General features: G+C 62.4%; 2 protein-coding genes across 6 annotated transcripts; one reads left to right on the top strand and one right to left on the bottom strand.

Annotated features, from left to right (window-relative positions):
* Positions 1 to 204: 204 nt before the first annotated feature.
* Positions 205 to 10,036, bottom strand: OPLAH (5-oxoprolinase, ATP-hydrolysing). 5 transcript variants are annotated; one of them, XM_082600751.1, is made up of 27 exons: positions 9,854 to 10,036; positions 9,147 to 9,370; positions 8,880 to 9,071; positions 8,285 to 8,384; positions 8,081 to 8,204; positions 7,800 to 7,995; positions 7,553 to 7,718; positions 7,307 to 7,445; positions 7,159 to 7,226; positions 6,766 to 7,055; positions 6,557 to 6,669; positions 6,295 to 6,465; positions 6,008 to 6,145; positions 5,778 to 5,916; positions 5,546 to 5,658; positions 5,195 to 5,346; positions 4,514 to 4,674; positions 4,334 to 4,435; positions 4,088 to 4,262; positions 2,316 to 2,500; positions 2,046 to 2,192; positions 1,826 to 1,960; positions 1,515 to 1,664; positions 1,245 to 1,402; positions 891 to 1,051; positions 665 to 762; positions 205 to 416 (listed from the first exon to the last, which is right to left on the bottom strand). In XM_082600751.1, the coding sequence occupies exons 2-27, from the start codon at positions 9,315 to 9,317 to the stop codon at positions 270 to 272; spliced, it is 3,891 nt and encodes a 1,296-aa protein (XP_082456877.1). In that variant the 5' UTR covers positions 9,318 to 9,370; positions 9,854 to 10,036; the 3' UTR covers positions 205 to 269. The 5 variants fall into 5 exon arrangements, with proteins under 5 accessions (XP_082456877.1, XP_082456878.1, XP_082456881.1 ...); XM_082600752.1 differs by having other exon boundaries at positions 6,766 to 7,031; positions 9,854 to 10,034; XM_082600755.1 differs by having other exon boundaries at positions 9,147 to 9,438; positions 9,854 to 9,937.
* Positions 10,037 to 17,647: 7,611 nt separating this feature from the next.
* On the top strand, positions 17,648 to 19,522 carry EXOSC4 (exosome component 4; the record flags this gene model as incomplete). Its single annotated transcript, XM_082600757.1, has 3 exons — positions 17,648 to 17,818; positions 18,792 to 18,998; positions 19,114 to 19,522. The coding sequence occupies 3 exons, from the start codon at positions 17,648 to 17,650 to the stop codon at positions 19,471 to 19,473; spliced, it is 738 nt and encodes a 245-aa protein (XP_082456883.1). The 3' UTR covers positions 19,474 to 19,522.
* Between the last annotated feature and the right edge of the window lie 433 nt (positions 19,523 to 19,955).

The raw sequence follows: 19,955 nt of genomic DNA, 5'->3' as shown, positions 1-19,955 counted from the left end.
CCAGAGCGCAGGGTGCTGGGCCTGCGGGCGCTGGGTCGACTCCTCAACCTGACTCCTGCCCCCAAGAGGTGGAACAGGTGACATTCAGCACCGCCCTGGCGGGGCTTACGGACCACCTGGCTGTGGGACTTCCAAGCCCTCCTAAGGCAGGTACGGAGGAGACAGGTGCCAGCACGGGTGGAAAGACAACAGGGACGCAGAACGTGAGGCTGGCCAGCCGCCATTGGAACAGGACGACTTCAGGGATCTTTATTGTACGGGGCCCTCCCTCACACAGTCTCCTGGGCCCTGCGGTACTCATAGACGCTGCCCCGCTCAGGGAAGGCGAGGGGCTGCAGGAGCGACGCCGGCAGAGGGGCGGGGTCCTCCGGGTCCCCATAGCCCCCGCCGCCTGGTGTGTGGAGACAGAACACATCCTGTGGGGCAGAGGGGAGGTTCAGGCTGGGGACGGGCTCTGCCTGTCTCCTGCCACAGTCCCATCTCCGGCGGGGCAGTGCTTCCACAGCAGCCAGCTGGGACCCCAGAGAGCCGGTCTGCGGCCCCCTTCCTTCAGGAGCCAAATTAAACTCCGTCTCTAGTTATTTGTGCAATTCCATTCACCCTGTGGGATGAGGGCAGCTGGGGGTGGGGGCGGGGATGGGACAGGCCAGGCCGCAATCCTTACCCCGGGGGACACGGGCACCGAGGTCTTCCCACCCAGGTTCACTGTCCGGCCGTCCTTCCGGATCAGTAGGTTTAGGCCACGGGTGCCGGGCTCACCCCCTGCAAGAAGAGGCAAGGTGGGGGTGGCCCAGGGGGCAAGGACGTGAGAGACACGGGGGGCAGGTGGGGGAACAGGGGGTAGATGGGACAGGAGGTGGGTGGGGGGAGAGGGGAATGGAGCCACTTACCCATAAGGCCGTAAGGCTGGAAGGCGCGGCGCTCGGTCAGCACCGACAGCAGCGCGTCCTCACGAAACAGCAGCTCGCGGGTGACACCGTCGCCGCCCCGGAAGCGGCCGCGCCCCCCAGACCCCAGTCTCAGTTCGAAGCGGCGCAGGATAACTGGGTACCTGCGCGGGGCCAGGGGCTCAGCCCAGCCCGCCCCGCCCCAGGCCCGGCCCCTCAGCCCCACCCCTTCCCGCCCCCGCCCCCGCCCCCGCCCCCGCCCCCGCCCCAGGCCCGGCCCCTCAGCCCCACCCCTTCCCGCCCCCGCCCCCGCCCCAGGCCCGGCCCCTCAGCCCCACCCCTTCCTGCACCGCCCACCTGCTCTCCAGGATCTCGGGGTCGGTGATGCGCGTGTTGGTCATGTGGCTGTGCACGCCGCTGCGCCCATGCCAGCCGGGGCCCGCGCCCGCGCCGCCCGCCACCGTTTCGTAGTAGCCCATGTGGGCGTTGCCCAAGGTCACGTTGTTCATGCAGCCCTGGCAGGGGCAAGTGGCCGCTGCACTGGCTGGGGGTGCATCCCCTCTCCGCCGGTCGCAGCCCGCAGCCCTCCCCCCATCCCCCGCCGCTGTGCCCACCGGCCCACCGCACCTGGGAAGCAGCGCAGGCCCCGAAGGCCCCCAGGATGACGTCCACCACCCGCTGCGACGTAAGCACGTTGCCGCCCACCACCGCCGCCTCTGGGGACGGGTCCAGGATGGAGCCCTTAGGGATCACAACACGCACCGGTGCCAGGCAGCCCTATGGGTAGAGGGGCCAGCGCTCAAGAACAGCTGGGAGGTACACCACGCGCATCCCTAGGATCAGTCCGACCTCGGGCCGACCTAGCCCCGGGCTCTCTCAGGGCGACATGGAGCTTGGGGTCGACCTGCTGTCCGTGTGCACAGCACACCCTCGCACACCTGGTTGAGTGGGATGTCGCGGCCGACCAGACAGCGAAGGCAGTAGATGAGCGCGGACAGCGTGACGGCCCGAGGCGCGTTGAGGTTGCCGAACACCTCGGGCCCCGTGCCGCTGAAATCAAACACAGCGCTGCCCTGCCCACCAGACAGGAGGGGAGAGGTCAGCAGCCAGGTGGCCACGGCCCTGATGCTTGGGGAGGTCCTTCCTCCCACGACTGACCTGGCTCAGGTTGATCTGCACTCGGAGTCGGATGGGAGAACCGTCGTCCATGTGGTCCTCTGCAGACACCTCGAGGGGCAGGCCCCGGGCCTGCCGGGAGGTTCCAAAGGCCCGAAGCATGTCTCGCACGGCTAGCTCGGCGTTCGCCTGGTGGGGAGTATGTTCAGTAACGGCCACGCCGCCTTCCAGGGGGGCCAGGTGCCCCCCACCTCCGTCCACCTGCCCGGGGCAGGCACAGAGCTGCCCGCTTGCTCCTTCCCCCAGGCCCACCTGGATATGGCCCATGTAGGCCTGCACCACATCCAGGCCATACTGCCCAATGAGCTCGCCCACCAGCTGGATGCCCTTCTGGTTGGCTGCCACCTGGGCACGCAGATCTGACAGGTTGTCATGCAGGTTCCGTGTTCCGCTGCAGCCTGGAATCTTGCCTGGTGCCCTCAGGGCTTCAGTTACCGCTGAATGGATGGGATCGCCACTGAGCCACTCAAAGTCCCAGGGCCACCTGGTGCCCTGCTCCACACCTGCTGTACTTCTGCTGGGGCACTGCAGGGACCACATGTTGGCCCATCACTGGCTCCCCACTACCCTGCTGGCTCTTCCAGGTCCCTGAAAACCCCCAACTTCCCCCCATCGGCTACTGAACCTTCTTCCCACAATCCCCCAGGGCACCCTAGGACGGGACAAGCAGCTTTGACCATGACCATGATCGCACGTGGGCTGGCGGTACCTGGGGCAGGGGGGCAGGGCAGGGGGCAGGTTCCCTCAGCAAAGTCTCCTCCCTCCTTCATTCCTCCTGCCCTACCTCCCCACCACCTGGCCCCCACTCTCCAGCCTTTTCTGGGCCCCCCTCCCCTCTCCCACTTCCCTTAACACTCCCACACTCACACTGCCCTCAGCCCTGGGGCCCCAAACTCACCGCCGCAGCCAGTCGTTTTGAAAGAGCACCAGCCTGGCTGCCTGTGCACCCCGCCACCGCCCCCAAAAGATCTGGACAAGGCCTCCACCTCGGGCAAGCAGTACAGGTTCTGGCCCCGTGGACCACTCCCTGCTTCGGGAAAGCTCCCCTCCTGAGTCTGGATCAGGGTCCTCTGCCACGTGCCTGCACAGGTTCCTCAGTGATCCCGACCCTCTGCCCCCGCCCCATACTGACCAAGGGAGCAGCCAGGCCTCAGTCACTCTGTTCGTGTTCTCAGCACCCACAGCAGCCCATGGCTCTGTTACCCCACCTTCCACCCTGCCCACATCACCTGTTCTCACTCGGATGCCCCCCGGGCTCTTAGACCCCTGCAGCCTCACACCAGCTGTCCCTGACCCCCAGGTCCCCCTGCAGCTTCTGTCCCACCTTCCTGGTAACTGCAGTGCCAGAACCTGCATCCTACGGCTGTCCAACTTGATTCCCTCCCCGCTGCCTACATCCTACCACTTACCAGCCCTGACCTCCAAAACACCCTCACCGCTGCTTCCCAGCTTGAGGCTCAGCATCATCCAGGGCGAGTGCAGCTGCCCCCACCCCACTCCCCCTGCCTGGCCTGCAGGACCCTCCATGCGCCCTGCACATAGGCAGGGGACTTGCCTGGTGCACAGGCAGCTCAGGCCCAGCTGAAGCCCTTCACAGCTGCCCAGTGACTGACCCAGGCCCAGGAAAGCTCTCCGAGAGCCTGCAGCCCTGGGCCGCTGGTGCCGCCGTGTCTCTGCAGTCCCCAGACCCAGTGCAAACCCAGTGCAAACCATAAACGCCACGAGCAGCCGCCCACCTGAAAATAGGCTCCTCCCCCTCCTGCACCCAATCCCTTGGGTGTCCTGGCCAGCTCCCCACCCCCAAACCTTCCAGGCCTTCTTGGGCCCAGGCAGAACTCGGCTCAGCTCATGTGATCGCCTCTGAGAGGCGACCTGCAACCACCCTGGGGGGTCACCGCCCAGCTCCCTCAGCCGGGAGGCCGGCCTAGGCCGGGGGGAGGGGGGCAGCGGGGGCTGCATCCCCGTGTCCGGCCCAGCTTGGCTGCAGGAAGCGGTGTTTCAGCCCCAGACCCGTTCCCACTCACCCTCCTCCTGGAAGACACCCGCCTGGACGAGTCTGAAGGACAGAAAGACAGCGCCCTCCTGCTGCAGGGTGGTGGAGTGGGGGGGCATGGAGCCCGGTGTGATGCCCCCAATGTCCGCGTGGTGCCCGCGGCTGGCCACGTAGAACACAGGCCGTGTCTGACCCGGCCAAAACACCTAGGGGTGAGGGCAACGGTCAGGGGCGCCGGCGGCCCTACCACCCAAGGTACCTGGGCAGCGACCCTCACCGGTGTGATGACGGTCAGGTCTGGCAGGTGGCTGCCCCCCGCGCTGGGGTGGTTGCTCAGCAGCACGTCGCCTGGATGGAGGTCAGCCCCCAAGTGCTGTATCTGAAGCCAGGAGACAGGTGCAGAGTGGGGAGGGGGCCGGCGCAAGGGGCGGGGGGCAGGGAGAGGGGCCCGCCGAACCTGGAACTGCACCGTCTCCTGCATGGCACCCAGGTGCACAGGGATGTGAGGGGCGTTGGAGACCAGCCCCCCGTCGGGCCCAAAGAGGGCGCAGGAGAAGTCCAGGCGCTCCTTGATGTTGGTGGAGATGGCCGTGCGCTGCAGGATGCGGCCCATCTGCTCTGGGGACACAGAGTGACCAGATGCCCGCTGGCCCCACCCCATCCACAGCGCATTCCCAGGGTACGGAGAGGCAGGACCCACCGCCTTCAAGGCCTCTGAGTCCCGGACCCAGGACCCGAAGCGGGTGATGGTCCACCTAGACACTGCGAGGCCACGGCCACACCTTGCTCACGTGAAGGGCACCCCTTCCTCCCCAGCCCTGCCCGGTGCCCCCCTCAACCCTACGCCCTGCTTCGTACATTAAGAAACTGATGCCGAGGCACAGGCTTCGGAGCCTGGGTTCACCGTGCAGAGCCCAGATCACACGGTGCTGGGAGGAGAAAAGCGCCCACCCTGCCCAAGGCCTGCAGTGCAGCGGGGCTGTGCCATCCCGGGGCCAGGGCCACACTGCCTGCACCACCGCAGGAGGGCTTCCGCTTCTGCCCCCCCCCCCCCCCCGTCAAGCTTTCTCTCTGCACACCCCTGCCGGGCACGCCGCAGGGAGCAGGGCGGGGGAGCGGGATGGGGGAAGCCACTCACCAGCGATGCTCATGAAGCGGTGGGAGAAGATGGACAGGTGGATGGGGTCAAGCTGGGCACCCACCGTGCTGGGGGCCTCAGCCCCCACGGAGATGCGGATGTCCCCAGTCTCAGTCACCTCTGCCTGGCAGGCTGGCTCCACCAGGATGGTACTGGGGGCAGGGCAGCAGAGGGGCTGCAGGAGCCAGGCCACACACCCATCCCAAGCAGGGACCCCATGTGCCCAGGCCCAGAAACAGCCCAACCGTGAAGGGACCCCAGAGTCCTTCAGACTCCTGCAGCCTGGGCCAGAGGACCCCCTGCCAGGGCCCCACAGGTCACCCCCACAGGTCACCCTGGCCCGCAGCCCACCTGTTGCTGTCAATGATGAGGCAGGGGCCCTGCAGCTTGTGCCCATTGCCCAGCTCGCCCAACAGGTACACGGGGGTCTCCTGGTAGCCCCCCTCGAAGTAGCAACGGGTCATCTGAAGAGGGTGTCAGGTGAGCGAAGTTCCGAGGGCCAGTGCCCTCCCTGCACCCCCCCACACACCTGTCCCCGTGTCCCAGTGGGTGTGGGTGGACGGGCACAGGCAGGGCCACCAACCTTGTCTACCCGGGGAGGCCCACTCTGGGCTTTTGGGATGTACTCGAGGCGAAGGCCACTGTGGCCAGTGCCCCTCACCCGCACGTCGTCCACCACCACTGGCCGCTCAGGGATGATGAAGCCAAACTCCCTCATGTACCTGCACACCCGGAGGTCCCGGAGAGCCATCAGGGCGGGCAGCCGGGCCAGCGGACCCCAGCCAGGGCTCCCGAGACGCGGAGCTCACATACCTCTCGACGAAGCCTGCCCCAAAGTCGCCCGCTCTGGGTGAGCGGGCAGTGGCTGGGTGCTGGTGGGCGGACACCATCAGGGCACAGTCCGTGCCCTGGTAGCGCAGGTGCAGGAAGCTCTCGGTGCTGATCTGGGCCCTGCAACGGTGACGGGGGGGAGCACTCGCACTGGAGACCCTTGAGGACACCTAGTCCACCCCTCCCTGACTACTGCCGAAGAGGCCCCAAGTGAAGCGGCTAGGATGCCGCAGGCCCCCCACCTGGCCCGGCAGCCCCCGGAGCCCCACCTGGGGAAGCCCTGGGCCCGCAGGGTATCCACACACTGCTCCTCCAGGCGGCTCAGCCTCTGGTCCAGCTGCACAAAGGTCTCAGGAGCATAGGGCAGGGAGCAGGGCTCCTGTGCCTCGTGTACCACATCTGCCAGGGCCAGCCCCAGTGCTGACAGCAGCCCACTATGCCTAGGGGGACAGGGGCCGCACAGAGAAAGGGTGGGGTGCCTCCCAAGGTGGCCCCCCAGCCCCTGAACACACGCACCACACCCAGACACACCTATGAATGTGCACGGTGTCCATGCCCAGGGCCCGGGCGATGGCGCAAGCGTGCTGCCCACCAGCTCCCCCAAAGCAAGCCAGCACGTGGGCCGAGGGGTCGTGGCCTCGTGCCTGGGGAGCCAGAAGGGGATCAGTGGTCTACCCTGCCCCGCCCGGCCCTCCCCCATCCTGCCCCCCACCCCCGGGCGAGGGGAAAGGCGGCTGTACCTGCGTAAGTGCACGGATGGGCCGGCACATGGCCTCGTTGGCCACACGCACAAACCCCATGGCCACCTCCTCCAGGCTCAGTGGGGAGGCCGGACAAGGCCCATTGGTCAGGAAGCTGTTGACCTCAGTGGCTACAGCCTCCAGGGCCTTTCGGGATGCCTCCGGGGACAGTGACTGGTCCTCTCCCGGCCCAAAAATGTGGGGGAAGGAGGCAGGCAGCAGGCGACCCAGGACCAGATTAGCATCCGTCAGGGTCGCAGGGCCTCCTGGGAGGTGTGCACGGTGTGGGGCTGGAGGTGAGCGCCGGGAGCGGGCAATGGGGGTGGGGCTGAGGGGTGGGCTGGGCCTGGGCCGCGTGGGAAGGGGGCTGGCAGGGCACATGCCACCTCTTACCTTTGCGGTAGCAGGCGGGGCCAGGGTGGGCTCCTGCAGACTCTGGCCCCACCACGAAGAGGCCTGACCTTTGGAGAGGGGAATTGGAGGTGGAGGTGGGTTGGGAGGCAGGGCTGGGGGCCCCGCCCAGGTGCGGGATGGGGCGGACCTGAAGAAGAGGCGGGAGCCCCCACCAGCTGCCACGGTGTTGATGTCCAGCTGGGGGGCCTGGAGAGTGACCCCAGCTGTGCTGGCCTCGAAGACGTGCTCAAATTCGCCAGCATAGCGGCTCACGTCGGTAGACGTGCCTGGTGGGAGACGGGGTGGTAAGGAGTCATCCCACAGACCTGGATGCCTGACGTTGCCCAGCCCGGCATCTGAGGCTCCCCCGGACCCCACCCTTGGGCCCTCATACCTCCCATGTCAAAGCCGATGACAGGATGGCCACCCTCCACCCGGTAGGTGGTGGCTGAGTAACCAACCACGCCCCCAGCAGGGCCCGAGAGCACAGCGCGGGAGCCATTGAAGGAGTCCATGGGCGCCAGGCCACCATCAGAGCGCATGAACAGCACCTGCACGTCCTGTGGGCGGGCAGGTGGGCAGTGAGGGGCGGGGCGGCACAGGGTGGGGGTGGCCAGGGGCGGGCAGGCGGGGGGCCTCACCTTGAGCTGACCCTGGAAGCCACGGCAGAAGCCCTGCACGTAGCGCTGGATGGTGGGTGTGAGGTAGGCGTCGGCGCAGGCAGTGTGCCCCCGAGGCACGATGCGCACCATGGGCATGGCCTCCGAGGACAGCGACACGTGTGTGAAGCCCAGCTCCCGGGCCAGGGCGCCCACCTGCTGCTCGTGCTGGGCCCACCTATGATGACGTCCGATTGCCGCTGAGCTACCTGCCCACCCGCTGGCCCCCCCGCCGCCCGCGCCCCCAGCCAGCCCACACTCACGTGTAAGAGTGCATGAGCACCACAGCCAGGCTGTGGATGCCTCGGGACAGGAGCCCCTCCAGTTTCCCTCGCAGGCCCCCCAGGTCCACAGGCTGCTGCACCTCCAGCAGGTCCCCTGTGCGGCCTGCAGGGAAGCCCGCCGCTGCCCCATCAAAGGCCCATCTGGGCCTGCTGCCCTGCGCCCCAACACTCGGGCATCCGTACCTTTCACGGGCGTCCCAGCACCTGGCTCCCCTCGATGTAGCACCACACGCTCGTCCACTTCCAGCACCTCCTCGTACAGCATCTCGGGCATGGGCACAGCCTGAGGGCAGGCAGAGGCTCAGAGGAGGCCCAGGCCTGAGGGTCCCTGCTGGGACCCTGCATGGGTGGGGCAATGCAGGTGAGCGGATGTGTCCCAGCAGGCCAGTCCACAGGCCCAGGAGACACAGTGAGACAGGGTGACACACTCAGAGCGGGTGGGAAGGCCCACCCGGGGGGGCGGCTCTCTGCCCCCAGGCCTCTGAGTGCAGCCAAGTGCCCCACCCCCACAAAGGCAGCTCCTTCCCAGAACCCAGCAGTGGGGGTGAGGGTCAGGGTCCAAGACTGGGCGGAGCGGCAGACAGGCACAGGACAACAGGTGACCAGTCAGGGCTAAGGGGACGCAGCGTCCCACTACGAGTGCCCAGAACCTCCTCTCTTATCAGCTGGTGGCCTTGGGCTGGCACTGACCCTTCCAAGGACCACCCTCCCTGAGGGGCCACGGCACTCCAGGGAAAACGTGCGCCGCAGAGCTGGCCGCCTGCCGGCGTGAACTCACCAGGTCAAAGAGGTCTACACGGGCCTGGGTGCCCACGTGCAGCAGGTCTCGGAAGCCGCGAGTCACCAGCAGTGCCACCCGCTCCCCGCGCCGTTCCAGCAGCGCGTTGGTAGCTACCGTGGTGCCCATGCGGATGCTGGCGATGCGACTGGTGTCCAGAGGCCGGTCCCGTGGCAACAGCATGCCCCCCTCCTGGGAACCACGTGGTCAGCCATCAGGCCTCTGGCCCCAAGGGCCCTCCCCACCCCACCACTCCTCCCTGGCCACCTGCTCCAGGATGCGGCGGATGCCCTCAGTGGGTGCGTCCACATAGTTGGCGGGGTCTTCTGAGAGCAGCTTTAAGACCCTTACGTGCCCCCCTGGGCACTGGGCAAAGACATCTGTGAAGGTGCCTCCACGGTCGATGGCAAAGTGGAAGCGCCCCTCCGGGCTGCCCATGGTGATGGGGCTGGAGTCCAGCAGCGACTCTTCAGCCGGCAGTCCTGGGAGCCCTGGCCAGAGGCAGTGGGTCAGCAGGGAGGCCTGGGGGTCATCCACAGGTGGGCAGCCCTGGGCAGAGCTGGGATGGGGAGAAGACAGGGATTCCACGCCCATGAGGGGCCCTGGGTGGAGCCAGAGCTGGGCAAGTCCTGCAGGGCCTCATGACCCCCATTCCCCAAGTCCAGTGCGCAGGGTTGCAAGGGACCCCAGGGCCCGGAGCAGGCCTTTCAAAGGAGGAGGCGCGGCGGGAGCCCTCGGGCTGGGGTTTCTGGGCCCTTAAGCACGAAGAGGCACGTGGGTTGGGGGCTGGTGAGAAAAGGCCCACTTCCCAACTGCTCGACCTTGGAGCAGAGGCCCAGCGGGACACGGGGACGGGGCGGAGCCTGCGCAGACCACGGGGCGGGGCCAGGAGGCGAAGGGGAGCGGGCGGTGGGGGCGAGTGGGGTCCGGGGGTGCGGACAGGGGAGCGCGGAGGATCCTGGTGCGGGGCCCACCTGGCCTGTCGGCTCCGGTCGCTCGCCGTCCGTTTGGCCGCACTCGCTCCGGGCCCTGCCGCGCCCGCCCCCAGCCCGGAAGCGGCGCCCACCCCCCGCACGACCGGTCCCGGCGCGCCGGGCTCTCCGGTTGCGTCAGGCTCTCCGGTTGCGTCAGGCTCGGGTGGCCCGGAGCCGCCCCCTCCCTCGGCCGCGAGCTGCCCCGCGGACTGCGGGGCGGGGCCCGAGCTGGGCCGCGGGCGGCAGGCGTCTCCATCCAGATCCCCGGCGGGACGGCGCTGTGCCGGCGCGGCCCCACCCCGCGGCCCGGCCCCCGGGCACCTGGGCTCTGCGGCCGTCCGGCCCCGCGCCGGTCCGGAGCTCGCTGACCGCGGGCGCCCCGGGTACCCTTTTCCAGGTACCCCGGGGCAGGCGGAGCCGGCTGCCCAGAAGACCTCGGACCGCGCCCCCCAGCGTGCGGCGGCTGTGGCGGCCCGAGGTGGGAGATGGGTGACGCGGGAGGGCAGAATTGAGTGGCCCGACCGGGGTGGGGGGGGGCAGGGGGGCGCCCTGCAGAAACCCCTCACACCCCGTGGGCGTGCCAGGCGCTGTGGGCTGGGGGCCCTCCACACCGCCCTCCCAGGCCGACCGCGCGACGCTCGGGCTGATATCGCCAGACGCCGTGGTCAGTCTCGGGACCACGGGGCGGGTGGCTGCCCTTCCCCGGCCTGTTTCCCCGCGAGCTGAAAGCTGCCCGGGTGCCTGCCCAGGCCTGAGGTGGGCTGGAGCTGTGAGGGGCTCCCGCAAAGGAACGGTGGGGGATAGGGGGCTTCCCAAGCAGAGGAACAGCAGGTGAAGGGGCCACCTCACCTCGCGGGCCAGACAGGCAGCGACACTGTCCATGCCCTGGCCCCATCCCACCCCAGGCTCTCCCGCTTCCTTGAGCCTTGCTGGCCCTTGATGCCTGCTTAGTCCCGGGAGGAGAGAGGGAGGTGGGCTGCTGTGAGGGCACAGGGTCTGGGCCGCAACCAAGGCTGCGGCAGGGCTCCCCACGGACTGCTGGCCTCTGGCTGCCTCACATCCTCTGCATGATGGGGCAGTAAAGCGCAGCCTCACGGCTCCCTCGCTTCAGTCTAGCGCTGCTCTGAGGTCACTCTCTCAGAGATGTCACCTTCTCCCTGCTGCACCCCTAAAAGAGCCCCCCGACTCCATTCCTTGCCCCTTCCTCCACAGCACCTGTCGGCACCTGACAGGACACGGCCGCACGGGAGCAGGGGTTTCTCCCACTTTTCGCTGTCCTGCATGGCTCAATGAGTGCAGCCTGCTGGTCCCTGAGGAGACCCCCACGGCCCTGGCCCACGCACCTCTTTCAGCATCCTTGAACTTGATGGTTCTGCGCTGGGGCAAGCGGGGGCTGGCGGTCACCTCGGCCAGGAGCCCGGAGCTGCAGAAGCTCAGGCTGCTGCCCTGGTTCCTAAGCACCAGCTTCAGCTCCTGGTTCTCCTGGATGAGCTGCACAAGCCGCCGCAGCTCTTGGTTCTCCTGTGCCAGCCGCTGGATCTCCTGCCCCAGGCCTGGAGTCCCCCTAGGAAGCCCCTCCTGGAGGACAGAAGCTTTTGCATCCCAGCCTAGGATGGCGGTGTTGCAGGTAGAGGGGTGCGAGATTCAGGCATCCTTCCCCACCCATCTGGCCACCCACTGGCCACCAGCTGCCTGTGCCAGGTTGTGGGGCTGGCTGACTGGGCACAGTCCCAGAGGCGGTCATGGCCAGCCCAGCACCTGAAGGGGTCAGGAGAGTGGATGTTTGAGCTGCCCTGAGGGAGGGGGCATGTCTGGCCCAACAGCAAAGGGGAGCTGGACTGTGGAGACTAAGGTGGGTCAGAGCTTGGGGGCGTGGGGTAAGCCAGTGAGCACCGTAGGGCGAGGCTGGAGGCAACAGTGGTCTTGCTGTCGGGGTGGCAGGGAGTGTCACTGTCACATGGAGGATGAGGCACCACATTCAGGGCCACAACCTCAGGGAATGGGGGGGGGAGGGCAGGGAGCAGGGAGGCCCCAGGAGACATTGAGGACAGCAGGTTCCTGGGGGCAGGGCGGCCGCCTCAAGGACAACAATTGGGTTTTCACTTGAGATCATAGAGAGGACTTCTTTCCTCCACCCAATCTGTCTTCTAATGGGACGGCTCTGTGCAGTTGCCATTATTTTGTGTCATTTCTTCCATTATGATTATCGTTTATTTCACATCATCGTTTCCTTTTTGCGGGTCTGCTGTTTCCAGTTGTCAACCAGTAGTTTTCCTAGGATTTGCATGTCCTTTCCCCACTGCTCCAGGGTGGCACGCTGGCAGGAAGTTCTCACTGCTGGAGGGATTCTCCACTGCTGGGGGGCCATGAGGCAGGACATGTGGGCACCCCCTAGGACCTGATATGTCATAGCCAAAATCTTGAAAGACAAAGAGAAAACTTCAAGAGTCACAAGATAAAAATAACTTGTCACATATAAGAGAATACCATAAGATTCACACCTAACTTCTCATCAGAAACAATGGAGGCCAGGAGACAATGCGATGACAAACTCAAATCATTAAAAAACTCAAGCAAGAGTCCAATATTTTGGAAAATGATCTTTTGTAAATTAAGGTGACATAAAGACAGTCCAAAATAAACAAAGAGAGAATCTGTTGTTAGCAGACCTACCTTACAAGAAATACTAAAGAAAGTTCTTCAAGCTGAAAGGAAGTCATGAAATAGTCATTCAAGTCCAATTGCCCAAATGCAGCCATGCTGCACCCAGACTTGTGACCTACAGAGCTGTGAGTTTACAAGTGGATGTAGTTTTAAGCCACTGCATTTGGGGCAACCTATTACACAGCAGTGGGAACGAGCGCAGCCTCCTGTGTTGAAGGAAACGCAGGAGCTGATTATACAAGTAGCTGGGTTGCAAAGGAAATGGCATGTGCACTGTCCTGGGGCAGAGTCAGCCTTGAGACCTGGGATGGGGACTTTGAGCGGACACACTTGAATCTTAGGCTGCCAAACTCCCACAAGCCCCTCCTGGCAGAAGCAGCCCCTCCTTCCTCGCTGGAGGAGCGGGCAGTGGCCTCCCCTGGGGCACAGAGGGCCGCCGACCACTGCTGCCACTGCAGGTGCACGTGCTGTCCCCCCTCAACAGGTGCGTCCAGTTCTCAGTTCTTGGACTCTGAACTGGCCTTCTGCCTTATTTTGACTGGAAGAACATGGTGGAAGTGACAGTGTCCCGTGCCGAGCCGTGACCTTGAGAGGCCTGGCAGGGGCAGGAGTTCCGGGAGTGACCCTGTCACTCTGGGCTTGCAGCAGTCATTCGTGGAGGTCTACTACTTCTTGGTAAGAAGAGCGGGACCCGCCCCTCCCCGCCCCTCCCCGCCTGGCTCTGCATCATGACAGCTCGGCTCCGAGAGGCTGTGGCCAAGAGCACGGGGCGCCCTGTGCTCGGCTCCAGCCGAGGGCAGAGGAAACTGGGAGAGACGAGCTGAGAAGACGAGGCCTCCCCCGCAACACCCGCGGGTCAGGGGTATCTCTGGGAGGGGCAGGCTCCCAGCCGCCCCAGCTCCCCCAGACCCCGCCCAGCGGTGAGGAGGTGGGGGGGGGGACGAGTGGCTCCACGGCGCAGCTGAGCAGCTCCTCAGACGCTGCGTGTGGGGCTGGGGAGGATGGAGGAGAGCCTAGCGGTGAGAACTTATCAAGGAGCTCAAACAGGACTTCCCTGGCGGTCCAGTGGTTAAGACTCCCTGCTTCCAATGCAGAGGCGTGGGTTCAACCCCTGGTCAGGGAGCTAAGGTCCTACATGCTGCACTGAGCAGCCGGAAAAACAAACAAAAAAAAGCTCAAACACGTTACCACAGACCCGAAGGCTTAAAACAACAGACGTTTATTCTCTTCCAGTTCCAGGGGCCGGAAGTCCAAACTGAGTCATTGGGGCTAAACTCAAGATGTCAGCCAGGACAGTTCCTTCTGGAGGGTCCGGGGGAATTTGTTCCTCGCTGCGGCCAGCAGGCGGCGCTCCCTGCCTTGTGGCTGCATCGCTCCAATCTGCCTCCAAGGTCACCTCTCCTCCTCCTCTGCTTCCACCTCCAAAGGATACTCATGATTACAGGTAGGGCCCACCTGGATACTCTAGGACACTCTCCTTCTCAAGACCCTTAGCTTAATCATACCTGCAAAGTTCCTTTTGCCATAGAAGGTGACATTCACAGCCTTTGGGAATCAGGACCTGGCTCTTCTTCAGCCTGTTACAATGGCTGGACGTGGGGCAGACTTGAAAGTGTTCCTCAACCGCACCCTGATCTGGCCCTGTTGACCCCTCTTGGGATGGGACGCTGCTGAGATGCATCTGTGCTGCCTAAGGGGTCTGGGGTCTGGGGAGAGATTCACTGCGAAGTCATGAGGCTCAGCTCGGGACTCTTCCAGGCCAGGGCCCAGCAAAGTGTTCCCAAGGTCGCACATTTTGGAAAATTTGCAAAGTACATAATTTAATCACAGTCGGTTAATGCTGTCTCTTCCCATTTGGGTCATTTCCTCCCCTGCTGCACTGAACAGGGCGGGGGGGCCTCATGGGCTTCACTCAGGGAGGCTGAGTCGGGAGAGCTTTAGTGTGGCTCTGAGGGAACATTCACTTCCTGATGTAGTTCAGTTCTTGCTGTCATTCTGGTGTAGAAGTGGCTGCCAGGAACACACCTGCCCTCTGTGCTGTGTGTCACTACACATCAAGCTAATGGAATTGGCTAAAGAGCGTCGTCGATTCGAAAACCATCTAAGTTAGCCACAGACAAGAGCCCCCAAAGGCCCTGAAATCTTAGGGCTCATATGTAAAAGAAATTTGATAGAGGTTTTCTCAAATTTAATAATTCTAAAAATTTACACAATATTAGCTAAAGGTGCTGTTACCTGAAAACAACTTTTCTCCTAAGCTGTAAGTTATAAAAATAAACTTTGATGGGACTTCCTTGGTGGTCCAGAGGGTAAGACTCTGCACTCCCAGTGCAGGGGACCCAGGTTCGATCCCTGGTCGGGGAACTAGACCCCACATGCATGCTGCAGCTAAGAAGTCAGCACGCTGCAACTAAGAAGCCCGCATGCTGCAACTAAAAAGATCCCGTGTGCCACAACGAAGACACGGCACAGCCAAAATAAATAAATAAAAATAAATATATTAAATAAAGTAAACTTTGATTAAGCGTGTTAGAGAGGAGACTAAATTATCCTCTATATATAGAAGATGACATCATGAAAGTATCATCATCTTAAGAGGTGACAGATTTTGCGTCTGAAAACCACAGGGGAAACGTTAGAAATACGTCAGGAAGTTAATTGATGACATTTTGTTTTCTGTGTTTTGTGATGTTTGTGATATGGGTCGACTTTAAAAATTTGTGTTGCATGTTGGGATTTCTTTCCTCACTCTGTTCACTTAATTTTGTAAATATGATTTTGTCCTCTGTTTCTTTGTTTTTTAAAAATATTTATTTATTAATAAAATTAGTTGCGGCACACGGGATCTTCATTGTGGCGTGTAGGATCTTTAGCTGTGGCCTGTGGGACCTAGTTCCCTCACCAGGGATCAAACCTGGGCCCCCTGCATTGGGAGCATGGAGTCTTAACCACTGGACCACCAGGGAAATCCCTGCCCTCTGTTTCTTAAAGAGGGTCCTGAGACTGCTCTCCTTCAGACGATGTGTGCAAAGTTGTGGCGTCTGGGAACCTAGGTTTCAGAAGGGTTCCTACCATTTCCCAATAAGAGTGGCTCACTGAACCTAAACTCTTTGTACAAACAAATATGGTTTTTGCTAAACTCCTGCTTTCCTCCCAGGACTCCGGGTACATACCAGGCAGGGGTGCCTACATGACTGTGACCAGTGCCCTATGAAAGCCATAGGCCCTGAGTCTCCGGTGAGCTTCCCTGGTGGCCAGCATTTCACACACATTGTTGCAACTTGTTCCTGGGTGGAACTGTGTCCACAAGGGGACACAGTAAGGTTTGCACTGATCTGGAAGGAAAAGCCACCCCCCAGTCACTCTGGTCTCCTTAGGCCCAGAACCAACATTATCCTAATTATCCTGAGCTGCTAGGGCCAACCATGAAATGAGGGCGGGGCACCCAGGGGGCTTCCACCTGCGTCAATGGACTACAGCAATCTTGACCTAGTAAGAACTGGGAGAGTAAGAGCCCACACTGCTGAGGGAAGAAGGCCTGCTCAGTCCAGCTGAAGAGTCGAGGGGGAGGGGATGGAGGATGGCCAGTGGCAGAGAATGACGGCCATCATCCACAGCCTTCGACCAGGCACAGTGGCCAGGCCTCGTGCCCCAGTGTTCTAGGAGACCACCGCCTTGGAGGGGACGCTCTGCCTAGGACTTAGGCCCAAGCCCACCACAGTATGTCCATTCCACCTGCTCTTCTCACAGCTTGACATTTAACTGCTCCTATGGCGGGGGGGGGGCATGTCCCCTCCCCTTGAGCATCTCATTTCTCCGTTCTGTAGACCCCTCAACAGTTCCAGGGGACTTGACCGACACAAGATGTTGGAATACATCAGGCAAAGAAATGCAAGAGTGACTACAGCATGTCAGTAACACTCCGCAGGGTGGCGAGGATTATGTAAAAACTGTAACACTTTTTCTTGGTGGGAAAGGAGGGAAAATGTAACTCACACTTACAGCCTTCACCCAGTTAGTCCCTACCCTGGGGTTCCATCTCCCAAGCCCCTGGACACACACCAACTGCCCACAGTGGGGCAGTAGATGGGTAAATTCTGGTACATCCACCCCATGAGTATCAAGCAAAAAATTAGAGTTCCACAGGATTATCTGGACAGATTTCACTACATGTATTTTAGTGAGAAACAGAAAAGTGTGTATGAAATGATCCCATTTAAAAAAATAACCAGAGTTCCAAAAGCCCCTATATGTCTGTACATTACAACTGCACATATTTGTTGTGACTTGTATGTAATTATGTGAGTGTGAAGAAAATCATAGAACCAGTACTTAAGCTACGGCAGATGCTGGGGGGCGTGGGGTCGTACGGAGTGAAGAACTAAAGCAACATGGAAAAGAAAATTAATACTGCTCTAAAAAATGCAACCACGTGTATGTACAATATAAACTATGTGGGTTTTTTTTAATGGACAATTGTTTAAACGGTAAAAAAAAAAAAGAACAGAAAATGTGTCTCAGCTTGGGAAAACGAATGCATTTACGAGCGCGGAAGAACAGAAGCCGTCAGACAAAACGATGCTATCATTCCAGCAGTCGCGGCTCTCACCCGCGAACCTCGAGGAAGACGCCTGGCGTCAAAGAGAAGCAGAGGCGCACCGGCTGCGCGGGGTCCGAGCGGGGCTCGGCCGCAGAGGGAGAGGCGGAGGCGCGGCAGGGCCGGCCGGCGGGTCGCGGGCGCAGTGGGAGGCCCGGGACTCTGGGTCCGGGAGAAGGCGCGCGCCGGCGGCGACCAGGGCGACGCAGGGCGGGTAGGCCCCGAGGGTCGTGGGAACCGCCCCCACGACAAACCCGGGGGGAAACGACGTGGGGATTCCACGCCCAGCGGGTCTCCACCCCTGGCAGCCGCAGGACAGTCATCCCAAACGGCCGCAGCCCCACCTCTCCGCGGACCGGAAGTGCGGAAACCGGCGCCGCCGGGAACCCTGGGAGAACCGTCGTTCTCCGGCACCGGAAATGGGAGGCGGCGCTCCGGAAACCGTAGGACTCTGGAGGTCGGAAGTGGGGCATCCGGACCGCCGGGAACTGTAGTTCTCCAGAGAGCGGAAACGGGGTTAGCGGCCGAGCGGCATGGCGGGGCTGGAGCTTCTGTCGGACCAGGGCTACCGGGTGGACGGGCGGCGCGCCGGGGAGCTGCGTAAGATCCAGGCGCGGATGGGTGTATTCGCGCAGGCCGACGGCTCGGCCTACATCGAGCAGGGCAACACCAAGGCGCTAGCGGTGGTCTACGGGCCTCACGAGGCGAGTGGGCGCGCGCGAGCCGGGCTTCCTCCGAGGCGGGCAGAGACTGCGGGGTGCGCGGGGCCGCCAGGCTGAGCAGAGGCTCGGGAGGTGAGGCCGGCGCGCGCCTCCGTGTGGGGCCGCGGCCAGAGTTCTAACCGTGTGATGCACGATGGAACCTGCCTTTCTCATCGGCCACCGTCCCCTGCGCCCTCCACTCTTTGCTATTCCTAAACCCGCCAGGTGCGCTCCCACTCGCTCCCTCACCACTCAGCTCTACTCTGACGTCACCCGCCGGTGACACCTTCCCAGATCACCTGTCAGATTCCCTCCCCTACATTCACACACTTGCTGCTTTTCTGCACCCGCCTCCTCAGACATCAATTTAACTTATTTCTCACCGTTTGTCTCCCCACTGGAACAAACTCCGTGAGGACAGGGACTGTAAATACAGCCGCCTGGGTATATTGCCACTCCAGCGCTGGAAGCGTAAGGCCAGAGGGGTGGAAGAGTAAGCATGACGCGCCTGCAGATCAGAAAGGCTGATGGTGGGGAGGATGGGGAGTATTTCCAAATGAGATTGAGAGATCTGTAGAACAGGGAAAAGATTTAGGATTTTTGCCTCATACGTGGTGGGAAGCCTGTAAAGGTAAGTAGTATGTGTACTGCCTAGAGAAGGCAGAATCAGACTTGATATTTGTAACCAGACTCTGATACAAACAGAGAGTGGGCTGGGAGAAGATGAGTCAAGGAGGGAAGCAGGGAGGCCTGTCAGGAGAGAGGTGAGATCCAGAGGTGATGGGAGCTTGCAGACTGGCCCGGTGGCCCTCCCTCAGGCTATGTTTTGGAGGTAAAGTAGTTGCTTGTTGAGATGCTGCAGATAGAAGGAGGGGAGGGAGGGAGGCCAAGGCTCAGGGCAAGAGCCAGAGGAAGGGGTAGTGTGAGCTGGGAGGAGTGGGCCTGGCTCACGTGTCCTCCCCCAACCCTCCCCCAGATCCGGGGCTCCCGGGCACGAGCCCTGCCTGACAGGGCCCTGGTGAACTGCCAGTATAGTTCTGCGACCTTCAGCACAGGCGAGCGCAAGCGGCGGCCACATGGGGACCGTAAATCCTGCGAGATGGGCCTGCAGCTGCGTCAAACCTTCGAGGCAGCCATCCTTACACAACTGCATCCACGCTCCCAGATTGATATCTATGTGCAGGTGAGAGACAGCAGCCGTCAACCCAGGGAGGGGAGAGAGGAGGAGGGGGGTGTGTGTGGAGGGGGGATGGGGTCAGCGGCCTAATGGACTGATGCCACTGGGGGGGTCCCTGCAGGTGCTGCAGGCAGATGGTGGGACCTACGCGGCTTGTGTGAATGCAGCCACGCTGGCAGTGTTGGATGCAGGGATACCCATGCGGGACTTTGTGTGTGCCTGCTCAGCTGGCTTTGTGGATGGAACAGCCCTGGCAGACCTCAGCCACGTGGAGGAAGCAGCTGGTGGCCCCCAGCTGGCCCTGGCCCTGCTACCGTCCTCAGGCCAGATTGCACTGCTTGAGATGGACGCCAGGCTGCATGAGGACCACCTGGAGCAGGTGCTAGAGGCTGCTGCCCAGGCCGCCCGAGATGTACATACCCTACTGGACCGTGTGGTCCGGCAGCACGTCCAGGAGGCCTCTGTCTTGCTGGGGGACTGAGCACATGGCCACCCAGGGCCAGAATAAAACCCACGCACACTCCACTGTACTTTGGTCTCTCCCCGCAGCACTTCCATGCCCTCAGAGCCTGGCCTGGTGCTGGCTCCAGGGGTGACTAAGGATGCTCCCCCACACGTGAACTGCGTACCCCTTGCAGCCTCACGAGTCAAAGCCTGAACAAGGAGGGGATGTCCCTGGGTGAGGAGAGTGGCTTGGGCCAGGAAGGGATCAAGGCAGCTGAGCAGTGAGACATGGCCTGAGACCGTGGAGTCTGTCATTCTCAGCCCGGCACATCCAGGGCCCTGAGCACAAGTGCTGAGTGAGAACTCAGCTGGCTGTGGTATCCCCCGTGGTGATGTAGGGGCCCATATCCCACATGCTCTGGATTATGGCTTACACGGAATGCTCTCTTTCCCCCTAGGAATCCCTTGGGCCTGTCCTGCTACTTACCTTGGGCTCCAAAAGTACAACAGACACATGAT

Source organism: Mesoplodon mirus, assembly GCF_964341445.2.
Source record: "Mesoplodon mirus genome assembly, chromosome: 16".
In the NCBI taxonomy this organism is placed as follows: Eukaryota; Metazoa; Chordata; class Mammalia; order Artiodactyla; family Ziphiidae; genus Mesoplodon; species Mesoplodon mirus.
Note: the sequence above shows the minus strand (reverse complement) of the source record. Positions and strands in the feature narration are given on the sequence as shown.